Consider the following 20,123-nt stretch of genomic DNA (forward strand, 5'->3'; position numbering starts at 1 on the left):
TCATTTGTTGAGGTTTAACTATCAGTCAGTACTTCAGGTTTGATAATTCATTTTGTTTTATGCAGCGCAGCTGCAATACGTGACCGAAAAATACAAAAGAAGGTCAAGTTTAGAAGGATAAGACGCCAGATTTGGAGCAAGCGGGATATATTCAGGAGCTGCATTTTTAGTTCTCTTTAACTGTTAAATTTATCATTTAGTAGTTTATATTGAATGCGTAACACATACTTTTCAATGGCCATTGATAATATTTACTTTAAATCTGGACTAAAATATCGATATATTTTATTCTATTTCGATCTCATCTATTTACATGCATTTAAAACACTATAAGCAGTAAAAACATATCACAAATGTAAATGGCCACTCTCTTTGAGTTAACCGAGACTATAGATGATAATTCCTTATCTAATATCATTACATATATGAGCCGTGCCATTAGAAAACCAACATAGTGGGTTTGCGACCAGCATAGATCCAGACCAGCCTGCGCATCCGCGCAGTCTGGTCAGGATCCATGCTGTTCGCTAACAGTTTCTTTAATTGCAATAGGATCTGAAAGCGAACAGCATGGATCCTGACCAGACTGCGCGGATGCACTGGCTGGTCTGGATCAATGCTGGTCGCAAACCCACTTTGTTGGTTTTCTCATGGCACGGCTCAATTATGTGCTATAAATACAACCACAGCAGTAAGAATAAAAGGCGCTTCTTGCCATCTAAATGCGACTAAGTAATATGAGTGGGCAAATGAGATAGTGGACAGAGAAATGTGTCCAGATGTGATTAAGTTAGTGAGAGAGTGATTGAGAGAGTGACGAGTTGACTAGTGAACAAGTTAGACAGCAATTTGAGGGGTGGGTAAATGGGTGAATGAGTGCATACATGTTTGCGTGAGTGTGTGGATGGATGAATTAGCAGTTTTGCATTTATAGAAATGACTCTTACACCTGTGTTTACCTTTATACAGGAAAGAGTAAAATATATTTGCTATCCGTGTACTAGTAACAGCCATTGGAAAATGAAAATGAGACACTGAATTTGTATAATGGTACGACAGCAATTTGAAGTGTGGGTAAATGGGTGAATGAGTCAATCTGTAGTTTGCTTAGCAAACATACTTTACGGGTGTTATAAAGATATGCCTTGCCAGATAAAAGAATACAAAGAACATTATCTACAGATAGATCTAAAATTACCTTTGACTATAGTTAAGTATTTCAATGTGAAAATGTCGCTATTTACTGGAAATCTAACATTATCTTTATTGATCCTTGTATCAGAAACATTATGACCACTACTTGGAATATTTCTATCGAAGATATATAGCAGAATAACTCCAACAGAATATATCTTCTTCATTTTATCTCCCATGACAATTAAAATTAGCCTAAGACTATTTTTGCAGTAAACATGTAACCATAATTACATTTTAGAATCACACTTTTATCAGTTAAAATTACAACTTTAAGACTGACTTAAAAACTTTATACGTCTCGCATAATACATCGCACTATTAACAGTAGCCTAAACTAGAAGACTAGCAGAATAACTCCAGCAGAATTATTCTGCTATTCTGCTGGCGTTATTCTGCTGGTGCTGGAGATATGGTATGTCGCAAGTCTTAGGCTAATGATAATTGCGTGAGGTTAATTGTTATTGTTATGCAGATGCCAGGTAAACTGAAAAAAGTTGGAGTTATTCTGCTATTCTGCTGAAGTTACTCTGCTATGTTGCTATTCTGCTGGAGTTATTCTGCTATTCTTTCGCGAGGTGATATGCGAGACATATAACGTATAAAGTCGGTCTCAAAGTTTAACTGACAAAAATGGCTTTTCTCACATACAGCGACGTAGTCTGTAGTTTGATGACACTTCTTAACGACTTCGTAAAAAGCACTTAACTAAGGGTACTGTTAATTAGTTACGATATCATAAGGTTTGATAATTCATTTAATGACGTCATTATTGCCCTGTTTCACGTGTACCTGATCGATTGATAAACAGCATGAAAAAAAACTTCCTGTTGAAGTGAATGTATAGCCTTGCTAAATGTGTAATACATGTATCTACTTAAACGTTTATGTATCATTGGACTATAGAATTCATGTTTTATTGTAGGGTTTTATTGATCTTTTATAAGTTTTGCATTAGCTCGTTTGCATGATTAATTTAGTACTGTTTCTATACTTATAAAGCACTATTAAGAGTTAGTTTTTATTGTTGTGTGGTTGGGGTTTCTTTTACCCTTTTTCATATTGGTTATGTCCTAGACCTAGTGTCATGAAACATTATGGAAATCCTATTCAGCATGTAGAGTTGTGCACCTAGGGTTTTGTTGAGATTTTACTCAGCCAGACCACAGTTATGGCCCTTGACATAGTCAAAAACATATTGAAAGGGCTTTAAACTTGTCACGCATGTATCTCAAAGGGTACTAGACCTCGTGCGATTTCAACCTTACAGAAATATTATGTTAAGTGTTGCACCTTGGGCTTTTGGGATTTCACTAAGCTAGACCACAATTATGGTCAAAAGACCTAAATGTTTGTTAGGCAGCTATCTAAAAAGCAGCTAGAGTCAAGAAACAAGTAATAATTATATAGCATGTTAAGTTGTATACTTGGGGTTTTGTTTTGGATTGCACTTTACAAGCCCAGAGTTATGGCCCATGACCTAATAAAAATATGTACAATTTGACAGAATGAGAATATCAGAATATGCATTACATGACTCTGATATATCTGTTTGCGGCCATTTAGAGACTACATTGTATTCTTCATATTCAAGACAAGACAGTGGAATAGCGGAAGAAAGGGCCAGTCAATCCCAAGTTTACTGTGGTTGGATTTTTCCTCTTTAGTGCAAGTTAGAATGCAGGCAAAACTGCAATATTGTGCAGTGTCATAGACAATGTAGTAAAAAAATAACGGTGGTCTTAAGCCATATTCACTGTTATCGGCAGTCTCTTACAGCAGGGTAATAAAATCTGTAAGGATGTACTTTGGAAGCACAGAATGCAACCAAGCAAAATAATAGCACACTCGGTTTGATTGAGTCTGTGGTTAGCCACTTTAACATAGTAAACTGCTAAAACGCCTCCAGAGAGAACGCTAACAAAAAGATGTAGATGTTTGAGCTTTATTAGTTTGTTATCATTTGTGCAGATATCTATTAATCGAACCTGGCACAGCATTTTGAAAAATAAAAAATACCAATGAATATCTTACCCACTGTTAATATTACACACTTATTTACTAGTTAGCCATAGAATATGACCTGCTACGTCTTATTGATCACGGCGAAATATGACAGGAAAAACCTAAATCTCATGAACTTTGACCTGTATTTTGCTTCGCCGATGCAATATAACTTAAAGACTGTTCAATATCATAGATAGGAGCTGTTGAGAAATGAACACGTCTAGTTTATATATCAATACTACATAATTATATGCATCTAATACATGGCACATGGCACTTAATGTCATAAACAGTTCACAGGCAATGTAAAACATGCAATTCAGATTGTAATCAAATTTTCAGCTTTACTGTAAGCTATAGAATCAGGTGTCCCATTGAAATCGTGTATATCATGCACTGTTCATTTGTTTTAAAATTAAAAATCATTCAATTCATTAACGCACATTTTACCGAATAAATGGTTAAGCAGGATAACGAAAGAATACACTATTTATTATAGAACATGTAAAATGTTATACCATGGTGTAACTTCTTAAATAGTGCGGCACAAATAACAAAGCAATTGCCTAATTTTGCATATTATAGTTGATGTAATTATTTACGAATATAGTTTGGTAAATTGACACTTTCTTTAGCTTTCTGTTTCTTCACGTAAACAATTATGATGATTGCAATGATTGCAACAGCAGCTGCAGCAGCACACGAAATACCAATAGCAAGTCCTGTAAGATTCTCATCCTTTTCTTCTTGTGTGATATCTTCATCTGTTACGTCGGTAGGAGAGTAAACCACATCACCTTCTACTTTAATCCGGTATCCATTGGCAACAAGTATAGAAATAATATTAGAAACAGCGCCTGCATTCTCAGCCTCGTCTTTCGTCTGTACAGCAAAGAATGTTGTAGATGTATATGACTCCTCCGCGTCTATTTCTATTCTGATGTATTCAACTTCCCCAGCAGCCTTTGGTGTGAAGTTTGCATTTACGACATCCAGCAGTTCCGCACTCGAAAAGTTATTTATCAGGACATTTATATCATCAGAGATCCTCAGTTCATATTCCGTGGCTTAAATGAGAAAACCAGAGATTATCTTATGTGAATAATCTATGCATCGTCTTGCGGAAGGCCGGTGGTTCTAAATAAGTGCCCGTTCATGCCTAATACAATATTCGGAGGTACACTTAGGGTCTCATGGCATCATTCAAATTCAAAAGTCGCTTTGTAACCTGAATAAAGTCTGTGTAAATTAAAACCGCACAAAATTAAGCAAAACTGATAAATAGCCGGGTAAACATATGTCCCCCTAAACTACGGTAACGTTATCCACGGCCATCTGTCTGAAGATATTTATAGAACAGAGCTATTACTTATGGTTCGATAAAACATTTCAATTTTATATTCAAGCCAAGAGAATTATTGTGCTTAACAAAGAGTGGTAAAAATTAACCTTGACCATTGTTCACATCGTCGCCAGTAGCCGTCCACGTGATGGTGAAGTTCCTGCTCTCACCATACTGTGTATTCTCTGTGGAAATGTCTATTATAGAAACATCTGTTATACGGCCGGGCGCAGTAATATCTTGACTTGCAATTGTACTTTCATAGTTCGATATTAAAATCTCATTGGGCAAAGTGACTCGTTGAAAGTTGTCTTGAAGAACCTCAGGATTTATGTCTTCATCTACAATCATAACCAATATCATATAGGCTCAAATAATAATATCTCGCGACCTTAAACGTTCATTTCGTTCAACAATCGTTTGTGACTGGACATTTCCAATAAGAACTGAAAGTTCATCTGTGTTTATAACTATTTTGGTTCGAAGCCTTAGATTTCCAAACTTGAAACAAACGGGTATCGTTTATTGCCTATAATTTGTCATTTTACTACCATTTGTTTCAATATACATTATACTTTTTTATTTTGGACATCAAGAACAAAAGTATATTTTATCTACATTATTATTATTAAAGTCTGAATACATGCTCTTGAAAACTAGTATGTAATTTTCTTGGAAGGTATACTATATAATAACGCAAGTAGTGGACTGCAGTGAACTGCAATGCACTCTACTTTGAATCACGATGTTTTCAATTACCCAAATAATTGAACAGGAAGCTGTTTAAAGAAGAACAATGTCCTTCATCTAACAAGAGGGTCATTGTGGCCTATACCGTTCACCAGAATTTCACAGCTCAAACAGATGGAAAAAGAAACATTTCTTCCAAATTACTTTGAAAAGTAGGAAAAACACGACCAGCCCTCGCAGCCATGTTGTTGGTGCTATATTTTATTACATGAACATTTCTATAAAATTATACCATAATTAGACAAATGGTTTAGGTGGAGATGTCGTTTGAATATTTTTTTTCTATTTTTACCACAGTTGTTTTCAGACAATCGGAATAATATGAATACTCTTGGTAGATGCTTATCTGATGTATTTGAACAGTGTATATGTCATAACTATTTTAACAATCTTGGTGGAGTGTCATCCGAACAAAAAATAAACCTTTTTTGTGAAATAATTTTGAAACTGGACTTTCTGAAAATTCATTACACACCGTAGCGACGATGATAAGAATGATATGAAAAAACTTGGGAGAGTGTCACATTTCGATGAAAGTATTTTTGATTGGACCAACGTTATGAAGGAGATGCTATTTGAAGTTTTTTTTCTATTTTTAGCTCCAGCGGCCATGTTTCTTGTTGAATCAGAATAATGTGAGAAATCGTACAAGAAGGTCACTCTGGGAACATTTGCGTAAAATTATCTTCAAATCGGTCCAGCAGTATTCTGACAAGAAGATTTTTACAAGTTGACATAAATGGAAAAGTGATCACTCCCCCTTGGTGACCATGCTTATTTTTATCAGATCAGAATAATCTGAATATTCTACGTCGATGTTACTCTAAGAATCATTTTTAATTATTCTAAATACGGTTAGCAGTTTCTATCAAAACATGTTAAAAGTTTTCAGTATATACACGTAGAAAAAAGTGACCACTACCTATGGTGGCCATGTTTATGACAAGTTAGAATAATTTGTTCACTCCTGGTCAACAGTGAATAGTTAATTATTTAAAAAACTAAACAGGCAGTTCCTAACAAGAACATATTAAAAATTTACGCTATAAACACACAAGGAAAAGTAATCAAGCCGTCTGACCGCCTTGTTTTCTGACGAATCGGAAAAATTTTAATAAAGGACGAACAGTGTCACCCAAAGATCATTTGTTTGAAATGATCTTAAAGTCGGTCCAACAGAGACAAAAAGATCTTTAAAGTTTCTACTATAAACATAATAACTGGAACAGTGACCACGTCCCCTGGGGGTCATGTCTTTCATCAATCGGAATAATTTGAACAACCGTTCCTAGAGAGTCGTCTAAGAAAGATAGATTTATATATATTGGAAAAGCAGTTTAGGAGGAGCTGTCGTTTGAGGTTCTTTCTGGTTTAGCTCTGGTAACCACTATTTACAACCAAATGGAACCATATTAACAATTTTGAAGATGACCACCAAAGACCAGGCCAAGATCCATCAACTTCTAACTAGTGGTTTCAAAGGTGATGTCGCTGGAAGAAAATGTTGACGCCGTTGGAAGAACCACGAAACAACGGACAGTGAGTTAGCATAATGCCCCCGCCCTCCTTAAGCATGCTACGCTCTTATGTGGTGAGCTAACAATTAACCTAAATCTGGAGACCAAGCGCCGCTGAAGGCATCCTGTACAGACGATGTGCCACTTTCACCTAGTGCGTACACCTTTGCACTAACGCGACCATTTAAAAGACAGAACCTTGGTATAACGCCGGCATAAACCCCATCGTCCGGGGTATCATCAGGATCTGTAATAGTGAATGGAAACTCAAATACTTAAAGTGTTTAACAATTTAATGAAACGACACAACTTCGTATCATTTTTTCCATGTCTACTAATTCATGTCTGCAAAAAAAACTAGCAACATAATTACGGATCCCTTGATTAAGAAAGGTAATTAATCACAGATATCAGATTACTGGATATTACTGATGAAAATATAAAGAAAGAGCCTAACACTGTCAGTGGATTGTATTACCATCTCATTATGCACTAATCGAGGGCTGAGCGCGAAAATCTTGTAAATGTTAATAAAGAACAAGATACAATAGTTTCGTGCTCAGCCCACAAAATGTAGTTTTAAAATATGCTATCAACGTACTTTAAGGTAGTTATTGATCTTTAGCTGTTTATTTTTAATCCCCCGCCGTGGCGGAGGGATTATAGGAATGGTCTGCGTCCGTCCTTCCGTCCGTCCGTCCGTCCTTCCGTCCGTAACAAATTCGTGTCCGGTCCATATCTCCTAAACCCCTTGAAGGATTTTCATGAAACTTGGGTCAAATGATCACCTCATCAAGACGATGTGCAGAACCCATGAGTCAGCCTTGTCGGTTCAAGGTCAAGGTCATAACTCAAGGTCAAAGGTTTGAGCCTGCCATTTTGTGTCCGCTCTATATCTCTTAAACCCCTTGAAGGAATTTTATAAAACTTGGGTCAAATGATCACCTCATCAAGACGATGTGCAGAACCCATGAGTCAGTCATGCCGGCTCAAGGTCAAGGTCACAACTTAGGGTCAAAGGTTTGAACCTTCCATTTTGTGTCCGCTCTATATCTCCTAAACCCCTTGAAGGATTTTCATCAAACTTGGGTCAAACGATCACCTCATCAAGGCGATGTGCAGAACTTATGAGTCAGCCATGTCAGCTCAAGGTCAAGGTCACAACTGAAGGTCAAAGGTTTGAGCCTTCCATTTCGTGTCCACTCTATATCTCCTAAACCCCTTGAAGGAATTTTATAAAACCTGGGTCAAATTATTACCTCATCAAGACGATGTGCAGAAATTATGAGTCAACCATGCCAGCTCAAGGTCAAGGTCACAACTAAGGGTCGAAGGTTTGAGCCTTCCATTTGGTGTCCACTCTGTATCTCCTTAACCCCTTGAAGGATTTTCATCAAACTTTGGTCAAATGATCACCTCATCAAGAACTCATGAGTCAGCCATGTCAACTCAAGGTCAAGGTCACAACTGAAGGTCAAAGGTTTCAGTTCTGTATCTCCTAAACCCCTTGAAGGATTTTCATGAAACTTTGGTCAAATGATCACCTCATCAAGACGTTGTGCCGAATTCATGAGTCAGCCGTGTCAGTTCAAGGTCAAGGTCACAGCTAAAATCAAAGGTTTTACCCTTTCACTATCCATAGCAGTGGCGGGGGATTTAGCTGTCTTTCAGACTGCCTTGTATTAAATTGTATCTAAGGAAAGTACTCCTTTGTCACTTTTGTAAAACTTTAGACGGGTTACTTTTGTAAAACTTTAGACGGGTTAAATTTATTTTTAACAAAATCCGTAAGAAGAAGGTTTGGAAGCAACAAAGCAATTAAACAGCACACCCGCTAGCACGGACTAAAGTGCAAATCTATTGTAGCGATATATAAGATTGGTTCCGTTACCCCAAAGAGCCCCAAAGAACCGGAAAATATAACAAAATTGAGTTGTTACACTAATAAATGAAAAACATTCTGACCTGCTCCGTCGTCCAGTAATGTAACATTGCAGTATTCTGAGTTATCGTTCACAATAACTGCTGTCACAACTGCATTTAAAACAGCAGCTCTTCCTTTCATCACATCAGCTTCGATCACAGGCAATTCACCAGTAAGATAGTCTAAATCTATTGGCGAAATCCAAGAAACTACACGGACAACTTCAGGGCTTGTAGGTAAAGACGATACGTAGTACTCGAAAGACAATGACGTTTGTGTTACAACGGTTGCATTATAGTGTCCTGTCTGCAAAATGTAAATATATACAAAATGATAGATAGGTAGGTAGGTAGATAGATAGATAGATACTTTATTTAAATCCATTGTATTTTTAAATACATGAGGATAATAACACACAAAATGTATAAACTAAACAAGAATACAATACTAGTAATAGAAATACAAAAAGATAATTAAATTCAGGATTAGTAGATATACATAAACTGTAAATGAAAAATGAATCACGTAAGTGTATATGGTTTTATAAAAAATATTCACTGTGTCTTAATTTACAGCAATTCATCGGGCCCTTAAAGATGTTGCTCCTGATATTCAACCTTTGATAAAGGCAAATATGACTTTTTCTACTATAGTTTCTATTTTAGGGTGACCCGATTTGAGACTCTCGCTATGTTCAATTCCTCCTAGGACTCTTCTCTATTTTGTTTTGATGTTGAAACATGGTAGGGATTAAGTGTACGATTTGAGTTTATACTTCCCAGTAGTATTTTTGCATCTGAGCGTTCAAAGATGGTGCCCCATTAGGTATCTTTATTTGTTCTTTTGTTCTCGTTGCCCATGTTTAACTCTGGCTATGTATGCTTGTGTATGTGTTAATAAAATGCTCATCCATACACACATTAGTTTGGGGTTGCCGTTTCAGAATGCTGTGTACAGCAGTTTTTGTTCATAGTATACAATGTTTGCGTACCTCGTCGTTTGGTTATTCTTAACTATACATGTATATTATCTAATATAATGTTTTCTTTTTCATGCAAATGTTCAACTTCTACCTGTAAAATGGCACTAACTTAGACATTCATACCAACCAGATATATGGGGAATTGGTTGTACATTTTAAAGCTCGATAATACATAGTCATAATTCATTTACCACAGCTGTGCCAGGAATATCCAATATCAGGCTGTCTCCAGTAGTCTGTTTTGTATAAACTATACCATCTGGACTTTGGACCTCTATGCTTATATCTGTGGAGGATCCCTGCAGTATGCTGACAGTAGTATTCATTCCAACGCTGCTATCAATGTCAAAACTGAACCAGACGGTGTCTGACGTCACGGAGTCAAGTTTCTCTGCCAAAAGCTGAACAATGATAATACGTTCAGAAAAGAAATTTCATTTCTTCATTTCTTTCTATATACAACATATAATAGTAAAAGAAAGGCAAAACGAAATTCATCAATAAAATGAAAATGTCATTAACTGTATCAGCAAATCTAAGAATAAATAAAAAGACATAAATAGCAAGCACGCAAGAAAGGTTTGAATTAATGTTCCGACCGCTTACCGCCGCTTACTGAGGACGAAAAAGATATATTTTTCCTGGAGCCAGAAGTACATGCGCTAGATTACAACTCAGTCACGTGTTTTAATCTATTTCACAGTTATTCGAACAAGTGCAGAACTTCATGCGATACAATATGCACGCCTTAATCTAAACTTGTTTCTAAACTTTTACTACAGAAATACAACAAACCGTTGTTGATTCGGTCGCAAAGGATGTCACACCGCTTGACAATATTTCCATAAACGTTGAAGCAAAACTTATAGTTCCGGTCTCGAGGTAAGATATATGGAAGCCTCCTGTTGCAGTTGCCATGGATATCATTCTTATATCCGCATTTTGCGATATAGAAATAGTGTGTAAGATTACGTTCGCATCTACAGCACTTTGGACAGACGTATCAAGGTTAGGACTATTGTCTTGACCATCGGAAATCACTATGATTTCGGATCCGGCCGGGTCAGTACGATGGGTTTTCAAAATCTACAAAATAAAGGATGGCGTATCATTAGGTAAACAAAATACCCAAAACAGAAATGCTAACACCTCTGCATTCTGATACTATACTGTTTGAAAGAATTTATTTCATATATTACGTATATTGTTAAAAAAATTCGTATTATTCAACTGTAAGATTTTTTTGTGGTGAATACAGGTTAGTCTATACTTCCGGGGAATATATCACTTAATATAGCTTTTTAATGGGGAGACATATAATATTCGACATATGTCGAAACATCATGACCATAAGCATTTATCTTTTCGATATCAGAATGTTTAGAAAAATATATTCTGATATCACGCACAGGTGTAGGAAAAGCGGATATTTTTATTCTTTGTCTGAAAGTGTAACCTTTAAAGCTTCTTCTATGCCACATCCAATACATGTACCACCACCAGCTGACTGCGGCAGTGCATTTACAAGTGTATCCCTCACACCTTGTGATGTAATTTGTGTAATATTCAGCCGGGTTGAAGCAGAACTGGAAAACCAAACAATACCTAACCAGCTATCTTCAGGAATCTTTGTTTGAATTATATATTCACATGCTTGATACAACGTTTCGATTCTTTCCCCCTGAAAACAGAAAAAGACATAAACGAATATATTAATGCCTTTCTTCTTTTTCTTGAAAAAGGATACATATTTCTTTTGATGTGTTTAAAACTGGTCTTTCACAGTTATGCTGAAAAATCTAGATAATTCCATTTATTAATTCTATGAAGGGATTGTTATACATGTGAAATAATATGTCTGGCTTTGAGTAATAACCGTGTAGGTTTTGCTGACTGGGTTTGGTGTGTTTTGTATTGGATAGTTTGGTGGATTGTACGGCACAGTGCCACAGTTTATGTCATACTTTAATTGTGGAGGTACCCCTCTTGTACCAATGTGACCTTACTTTAGGTTTGTGGAGTGTTGTCAAGTTGGGACTTCAATGAACGTAATAAATCTGTTTCGGATAGATAGCTAGATTTATTTCTGTATAACATGTTTGTTTACATTGAAACATATTATAACATAAAAATAATATAGTGAGCTATATCACAACAGGATAGTGAACCATGGCCATAACAGGGTTCTACTATAATACGTTGCCTTAATATTTTATCAAATTACATTATCGTTATTTTGATTTGATTTTTAGAGATTCGACATCAAGGGCATAAAGCCCACTAGGACTTAGTTGCTTTGATATTAGTCTTCTGTATGGACTTGTTGGACTCTTTATGATGTTTTTGTTTGTTGCTCAGCCTTCTATTATCTGAACATAATTATGATCGGTCTTCTTTGTTGCATATATTAAAATGAAGTTTCCTGTTGTAGACATATCGTGCTCTTCGTTAACATCGCGTATCTTACAAGATTCATCTTGCTAGGATAACTCATTGTTACAATGTCCTGTACCTTTGGATCATGGTAGGCGTTTGTAGTAAGATATTGCACCTATTCAATCGGTGTTTACTTTCCAGCTGAACTACAGTTTCAAGTAGTAACATTAGGAACACTTCATAAATGGAAGTTGAAGGTTTTTACTGGATATAGGTATTTACCGACATACTACCGGAAACATCTAGTACAAACACACGATAGCTGTCACTTTCTCGCAGTATATTGAATATCGGCTTAGTGTCTGTGTTTGCTGGCAACGGTTCTAAAAGTATACATATAACTACTATAAGACAAGGTGTTAGAGTGAGACTAAATCCCCAAAATATTGAACGTTTCTAAAAGTGCACATATAACTACTATAAGACAAGGTGTTAGAGTGAGATTAAATCCCCAAAATATTGAACGTTTTTTTAAGCCTGAAATAATGATATATGTCGAACCACGCATCACATGGAAAATTCACTGTATTACTAGCAAATAAAATGATACGATAACAGTTTTAAACGGTTTAATAAAAGCATGAAACGGTTTCCAAGTGCATTTATATTTTTAATGTCTTTGATTACCAGCTTTGAAGTCACCGTGGTCTCTCATCAATTCCCAAGCACTTCGACCACCGCATTTCGAATTGTGTTTATTAGGGGCCTTGCTGTTGTGTCTTTGATGTAATGGAACAGTTTCATCGTCTCCGTTGTCACAAAACGTAGACACCTAATGTAAAGGTTTACAAAAATATAAATGGAATATTTTTCTTTTAATATTTGCTGCTTTACATTATAAAGTGACTTTGAACGAGTCTATATAAGTGTTAGTCATTCCATTTTTATGCGAAACTATTACCAAGCTGTTTAAAGTAAGCAGGGTAAAAAACTACAACTTCTGTAAACTCAGCTAATAATAGATCTACTTTCACAGCAACATGCTACTTAAACTAGGAAATATAAAATACATAACACACATACCGCATCCACCCAGTTGAATGCCATTATTGAACTCATTCTCGATTCTGTCTGGGCCTCATCTGGACAAAATTTGCAATTTTTGTTCATCACCTGTTCCGTGTCTGTTGTATCACATTCTGACGCTGCCCTATTACACCGAGTTCCTTTACCAACCTTCCCATTCACGCTCTCGCTACACCTATATTAAATTGTTATAACAGAAGAAAGGGAAAATATTTTGACTGAACGGAGAGTTTTCGTAATTCCGATGCCAAACAATAATTCATTAATTAGATCTATAAGAACGTTATAAGGATGTTTGGAAGAATGGAACTCAACCAAGCAAAAGAATAGCCGATATTTGCTTGAATCTGTTCATCAGTTTAAATGGAATGTCCAACATCCTTCATGCCTCAAGAAGTAGAACTACATTAAATGGACTCCATAATAACCTATAACACTGAATTACTAACACAAATCTAGAACTGTTTCATAAGGAATTACTTCACGTTCGGGACATGCAACCTAAAGAGACCTTAAGCTTATCTTTTATATAAATCCTTCAAATGTTTATTCTCTTGAGACACTCGTTTTAAAATCATTATAAGTACTAGTGTAAATTATGCTTTCCTACCGTTAACATTATTCGTATTTTATAAAAAGAAATGTCTAACATAAAACCTTGATATAATAACAAGGTAACAGAAACGATTGTCGAAAATTCTCATTACCTTACTGGATTCCATACACCATTGTCCAGATAAAATCGTCCCTTTTTTCTCGTACTATATTCCTCGAACAGGCCCCATCTAAAATGTCCCCACTCGTGTACTAGAACGTTTTCTATACAAAGAATGGTTGATATATTATACGTGTTCACTACAGGATAAGTTTTAGAAAGAATTTAAACTATTGAAAATAGGACACGTTTAAACGTATCTTTTGAAAAGTAGAAAATTATGTAGATTAGCGTATTTATAACGTAGTTCATAATAGCACAACTGTTTAAATAGTATCCAAAATATACTAACCATGGTATCCCCACTTAGTTTTTCCTTCTGTTAACAAAAAGTCAGTGTGTAGGTATATGTACCGTCCAGGATAGCCGCACTTCTTTCTCTTCCGTTTTGTGTGTGGAGATTTAACTTTTCCCTCTTCAACAGTAATATAGGACTCTGGTTCAGACCGTGCTGGGATACCTGTATATTCCGGTTTCCAGCTCCAAGTTTTGGGTAATATGATGTTGATTTGTCCGAAATAAACATGTTGTTTGGACGCTTGAAAAAGCGTCTGCGATGTTTTGTTAAATACTTCCTGTAAAGCAAATCCGAGAGTTCAGTTATAAGCTATTAGTGATAAAACATTAATTTATTAACAAAATAATAATTTTTATTCCATATTAATAATTAACCACAGTTCGCTATTTTAAATCATAATCATCTTGCGATATATAGGTATCTTTTAGTATTAGTACTATTTGTTTATTTACTTAATAAATTATAATTTCTCCTATATTTCTATTCCCTCAGGCGTTATTTAAAAGTTTTAAACGTTTTGTCTATTTTGTTTGGCATTTATTCATTTTTCATACACTTTATCAGTCAATTTACTACAAAAAAATCGGAGTCCCGTAAGTGACTCGAAGAAATTCCTCTTAAATCATAAAATTGCAATAATCGGTACTCCAAGTCAGCATATTCTGGACTTCGGAGGATTTACTCGTTCTGCAATACTGTTCTTTTAGAGTGAAAACGGGAAGTGGGCTTATCTGCTTTCAAATAGTCAAGTAGTCAGGCTTTTTCATCACAACTATTTAAGTATTCATTTCTTCTAATTTTCCCAGTGTAACATTTTAAAATGACTTAAACAGACTTGTGTTTGTTTGTTAACACTTGTATCAAAATTTGATTTCATGATAAACTCTAGTACAAAATGAATGAAAGAAATTCCAAATGTTGGCCATTTAACGAAGAATGCCTTTATGAATTCTGTAATTATTGGTTCAAATTTGTTTTCAATGCAGTTTCGCTATTGCTAAGAATGTTTGGCCGATAAGGTTTAACCAGACGTCGTCTAAGTACAGATCGTCCATATTGAAGAGGCCGCAAAATAATTTACTTGAGATACAGTGGCTATATTTGTGTCTCGAATTTTGAAATAATGTCTTAGACTTATTTTCGGTTGAAATTTGTATATTTCTAATGTCGGTATTTGTTTGAAAATATATAAATAAAAATCTAAAACACGAAAGGGCAAAGATTTAAAGATGAAGCTATCATTTGTTATACATTTCAAATGAGAATTGTCGACTTTATAAGCGTTATTATGTACCTTAGAAGAAGCCTTCTAGATACCTTTTGGAAGGTCGGTGGTTTTACCCATGTACCCATCCGTGCTTGAAATGTTGCACGAAGGGTCACCTGGTGCCTTCCTCCATCAAAGAATGTCGCCATAGACCATACAAAAATATTTACCTGAATTCTTTCCAGGAGAATTTCATTCTCTGCAACAGTATCTTGGATGACAATATTTATATCCTCGTATCTACCATTGTTTACAGAAATACCAAAACCACCGACAACAATTGAAGCTAAACAAAAAGATAGTCCTGTGTTTGTCCACATATCTCATATATTTTCATGAATTATACTACATGTACTAAGGTAATGAAAAGTAAGTGTAGATAGATAAATATTTTCTCTTTCTCTCTGATTTTTTTTGTCTGAATCTTTTGTACTCTTTAGAACAACTACGTTGAGGCTTTCACATTGAGGAATATTTATTGAAGCATTTTTATCGCAAACAGTTGAAAATGAATCTATGCCGTAAGCTTAAGGATGTATGAAACCTATACCAAAAATAGACACGACTCTCTGCAAATATTCGAAATAAATGAGTGAAATTAATTTTTTTTTATATATGGAAAGGAATACGGTTTTCGTTTGTAGAGGTTTAGCTATTCAGTCAGTATTTCAGGTTTTCCTAACTTATTAATGAAAATAAAAATATTTGCAATTCATTAAGTTTTATGCAGCACTGAAGCAATACGTGACCGAAATCACTAAGGAAGGACAAGTTTAGAAGGAAAAGAACCTTTGATAGTTTTGAAAGATTGGGAGCGAGCGGGGTATTTTCAGGGTAGTTGCATTTTAATTCTCTCTAACTCTAAAATATATTATTTGACAATTTATATTGAATGCATTAAGGATGTACGAGCGTTTTTTTCAGGATATCCGCCATTTTGAAAAATGATTTTTCGAATATTGCTTTCCAACAAAAGTTTTGCCAAAAATTAACGCTAAATAATTAAAATATGACTAATAATGTACCATTTAACCAAATAGATTCTACTTTTTGCGAAAAAAAAAAAATTCATTCTTATTTTTGGCTGGCATTTGCCTAAAATTGACGTAAGATTTACAATGGAGTAGGGGTAGGTGATGTCAAATATCTATGAAAGTAGATCAGGTTTGGTTTTGATATTTTCCTGACTGATACATATAACAATAAGCTATATTTTGAAATAAAAGTTTTCAAGATAGCACTTTATTTTATCTAGAAACAATAGATTAAAACAAAAAGAACAAAAAATATCAAAATTCACCAGTTTTTAACAGTTTTTTCTTAATGAATCTCTTAGATGCACGGTAACCCCTACCGTTTTTCTTTCCGTTTTGAAGCATTTTTGTGTGTCATTAAAGCTGCAAAATATTTTGAATTTTTTTTTTTGTAGATATAGATACTTTTTTTCCATTGAAAATAAAGTGGGTGGGGTAATTATGTCAACATGTAAAAATGAAAGAGATTTGTTAGTGACATTTATGCTTATATAATACTTGCATCGCCTTGTATTCATATTACCCTTTAAGACATGAAATCCCTATAACATTAAATGGGATATTATATTTTTATAAAGTACCACCATTTTTTTCAATTTTACAAAATTCTAGAAATGCTTTAACAGTTGGTGAAGAAAATGCCCTATAAAAATAAAACGAGTTCGGTGACCTGTGTTTTTTCTTCTCTTGTTTGTCTTAGAAACTAATGTTCTTCAAGCTCACAGAGTATGAAAAAAATCTTAACGTTAGAAAAAATTCGCTCCTACATCCTTAAGGTAAGATTTTTCGTAAGGTATGCATGTCTCTGTGATTAGACACTTAGTACTTCAGTTTTTCATTTTAGTAATCGTCTATAAATCAAATTTTGTCTAGTCATTGCCCCTTGTTTCTTCGCCGTGTTCCACTTTTAAGATCATTTGTTTCGTTAATGAACATTCCTTACGCATTTGTTATTGACGCTGTTAACTAACACAGACTTTTCAATGGCCATTGATAATATTTACTTTTAATCTGGACTGAAATATCAAGCATGCTTTCCAACAATAGAACAACAACTTTAAAATGTCCACCTTAATTATGTCTCCAATGAAGTCCTTAAATGTATCTGTTTTATTTTTTATTTATTACTGCCAAGTACACTTAGTATTATACTGCTTCATAAAGTTTTAGTTTATGGCGTTCATAAATGGTTTGTATATAACTTCAAAATTGTTACCACATATTGATAATGTCATGTATATAAAAAAAATGTAAAGAAGTGACTTTAGGGGGAAAATGCAGTTAAGAACCCTTGATACTTGTTTATTGATTTTAATTTGTTTTTGTTTTTACAACGCAACAACACATCTAAAGTTATATGGCGGCAAACAAGACTAATAGTTTGGTTTAACGTCTCATTTACATCAAAATTAAAGCATGAGGTATGGAATCAGACCCCAATCCCACGAAAAGATCTTAAGAAATTGCTTAACTAAGTTTGTTTTTTTCATCTGCTTGCTTTTGCCCTGTATTCTTACGCGTTGCCTTTTTTCAACTATATCAGAACCGTATGATCAAAACACAACAATTCTGAATTTTTCAGAAAACGAAGATGATAAATAAGAAACATACTTAAACAAATACTCAAGTTCTTTATATCGTGCTTAAATACAAATATCATATTTGCGTGACTGAAATAGGTACTGCAGACAAATACTAATAACCAGTATAATTAAGCTATCAGTACATAGAAAAAATCAACATTAAGTAACAATAACTTAAGCAATAGCACGCTTTTAAAATAACAATATTAACAAAGTAATTACTTAAGTTTTTTCGTGAAACTGGGTCCAGCTGGAATCATAGAGATACAGCAAGACCCTGTTAGTCGTGTCATCCGACCAAGAGCCACACTGAGACATGATGTGTTTAGAGTTAGTGTATATGTCCTTGTAACTCCAGAGAAGTCGAGTGTAAATCTCAAAAGGGCTTAATATATGTCAAAATCTCAAATGAGATTTACAATTTTATCTCATAAAACATAACAAAACGCTTGCATTTGTATTACCGTTAATACAAACAATTTCCGTGGTGGGCAATGTTGCTGCAGGTAAGTTTAATTAGAATCGTCTTGTAGGAGCGAAGTATCTCGTGTATTTATGTAATTATTAGGTGTAAATGCAAACCAACGAAACAGTGAAACTGATCATCAAGCAATTAAAATCACACTTTTATACATGTATCCACACTCAATGTACTAATTGTTGACATCCATGTAAACAACGCATGCATTATTTAGAGCTGGGTAAACTAGTTAGACTTTATTGCAGAAGTTTTTTGACAATATTAGAACCCCAATACTAGCCTTATAAAAGATTAAGGCACTTTATGACATCTGAATATACCGCTGGTGGTAACTTGTAGGCTGGTCATTTTAACTTTTGGGGTTGAACTGAGCTAACTCCAACATAAACGTTTTGGTGTGGAATAATAAGTATGTAAGGAAATGAAACACAGAAAAAGATCCTCAAAAATATTATGGCACATTTTTTAGATATTGCATCTGGAATTTTGAAGTAACATCTAATACATATTGCAGCCGTTACTGCAGATCGTATGTACTGGTATACTATAGCATAAATGTTTGTTGAACATTAGAAAAAAAGATATTTGTGATTTCTAGCAAATATTAATAGACTACGTTTAGTATCTTACCGCTTCAGGATGTGAAAATTCAGAACATAAGTGTCAAAATTCAGAACATAGAATTTCTAACCAAATTTATACATACATACATACTTCTAAAACAAATGTCAGCATAAATCTGCAGTAATTTGTTTATTATTAAAATCGAAAGGAAGCTGCCCTGAAATATCACCTTTAGAATAGTTTGGCTTGGAATTCTTTGAGGACTTTTTTCCTGTATTCCATAAGTAGCTAGAGCTTATAAATCATCAATAAAACTATGTTGGAATTAGTTTAAGGTTTTGACATTATTCCTAGTAATATACCCAGCCTATCGTTAGTTTACAGTAAGAAACGTCTTCTTCATATGAGAGATTGATGAGATTTCATTGGAACTGGTGCAATGCCTAGTGGAAGGTTCAATCTTGACAAGGTAGGTGTTTCTAGCATGTGGGAGTTACTCAACATATACAGAGAAAGGTACTCTGAAACCATGAATTGGAATTCTCGATTATAATGAATTATTAACTATGAATTACCTAGTGACCTAGTTTCTGACCTAATGTAACAAATTTTTAAACTTAATCACATCTAGATGCTTTTGTTGAAAAGCGCATGTCTCCCCCAATGCATAGTAGCAATAGGCAAGAAGTCAATAGGGGACAGGAGCAAAGGTCACAGAGACACTGATGGTTGGCTGCAATAGGAGTCATCCACTCGACATGTCCAATCATCCCACGAAGTTTTAACATTCTGGGCCTAGTGGTTCTCAAGTTATGGATTGGAAACGATTTTCCATGTTCTGGCCCATGTGACCTTGACCTATGATCGAGTGACCCCCAAAGTCAATAGGGGCCATTAACTCTGTATGTCCAATCATCCTATAAAGTCTCACCATTCTGGGTCAGGTGGTTCTCAAGTTATTGATAGGTAAGCGTTTTCCATGTTCAGGTCCCTGTGACCTTGA

General features: G+C 34.9%; 1 protein-coding gene across 1 annotated transcript; it reads right to left on the reverse strand.

Moving 5' to 3' along the window:
- Window positions 1-3,123: 3,123 nt before the first annotated feature.
- LOC128558646 (calcium-activated chloride channel regulator 4A-like) lies at window positions 3,124-15,913 on the reverse strand. The gene is made up of 13 exons (XM_053548628.1): window positions 15,629-15,913; window positions 14,186-14,468; window positions 13,886-13,997; window positions 13,176-13,353; window positions 12,780-12,924; window positions 12,375-12,475; window positions 11,173-11,397; window positions 10,512-10,802; window positions 9,908-10,117; window positions 8,776-9,040; window positions 6,902-7,057; window positions 4,651-4,884; window positions 3,124-4,268 (listed from the first exon to the last, which is right to left on the reverse strand). Exons 1-13 carry the CDS (start codon window positions 15,776-15,778, stop codon window positions 3,796-3,798), a joined length of 2,823 nt encoding a protein of 940 aa, XP_053404603.1. The 5' UTR covers window positions 15,779-15,913; the 3' UTR covers window positions 3,124-3,795.
- Between the last annotated feature and the right edge of the window lie 4,210 nt (window positions 15,914-20,123).

This window comes from Mercenaria mercenaria, chromosome 7 (genome assembly GCF_021730395.1).
Source record: "Mercenaria mercenaria strain notata chromosome 7, MADL_Memer_1, whole genome shotgun sequence".
Lineage (NCBI taxonomy): Eukaryota > Metazoa > Mollusca > Bivalvia > Venerida > Veneridae > Mercenaria > Mercenaria mercenaria.

What these genes read in the sequence shown, in the direction of transcription:
- LOC128558646 (XM_053548628.1), bottom strand. Translation starts at nt 15,778, where the DNA reads ATGTGGACAAACACAGGACTATCTTTTTGTTTAGCTTCAATTGTTGTC. An exon ending in GGTGTATGGAATCCAGTAAG is followed by an intron (nt 13,354 to 13,885) that starts GTAATGAGAATT and finishes AATTTAATATAG; the next exon opens with GTGTAGCGAGAGCGTGAATG. An exon ending in CATTCAACTGGGTGGATGCG is followed by an intron (nt 12,925 to 13,175) that starts GTATGTGTGTTA and finishes CCTTTACATTAG; the next exon opens with GTGTCTACGTTTTGTGACAA.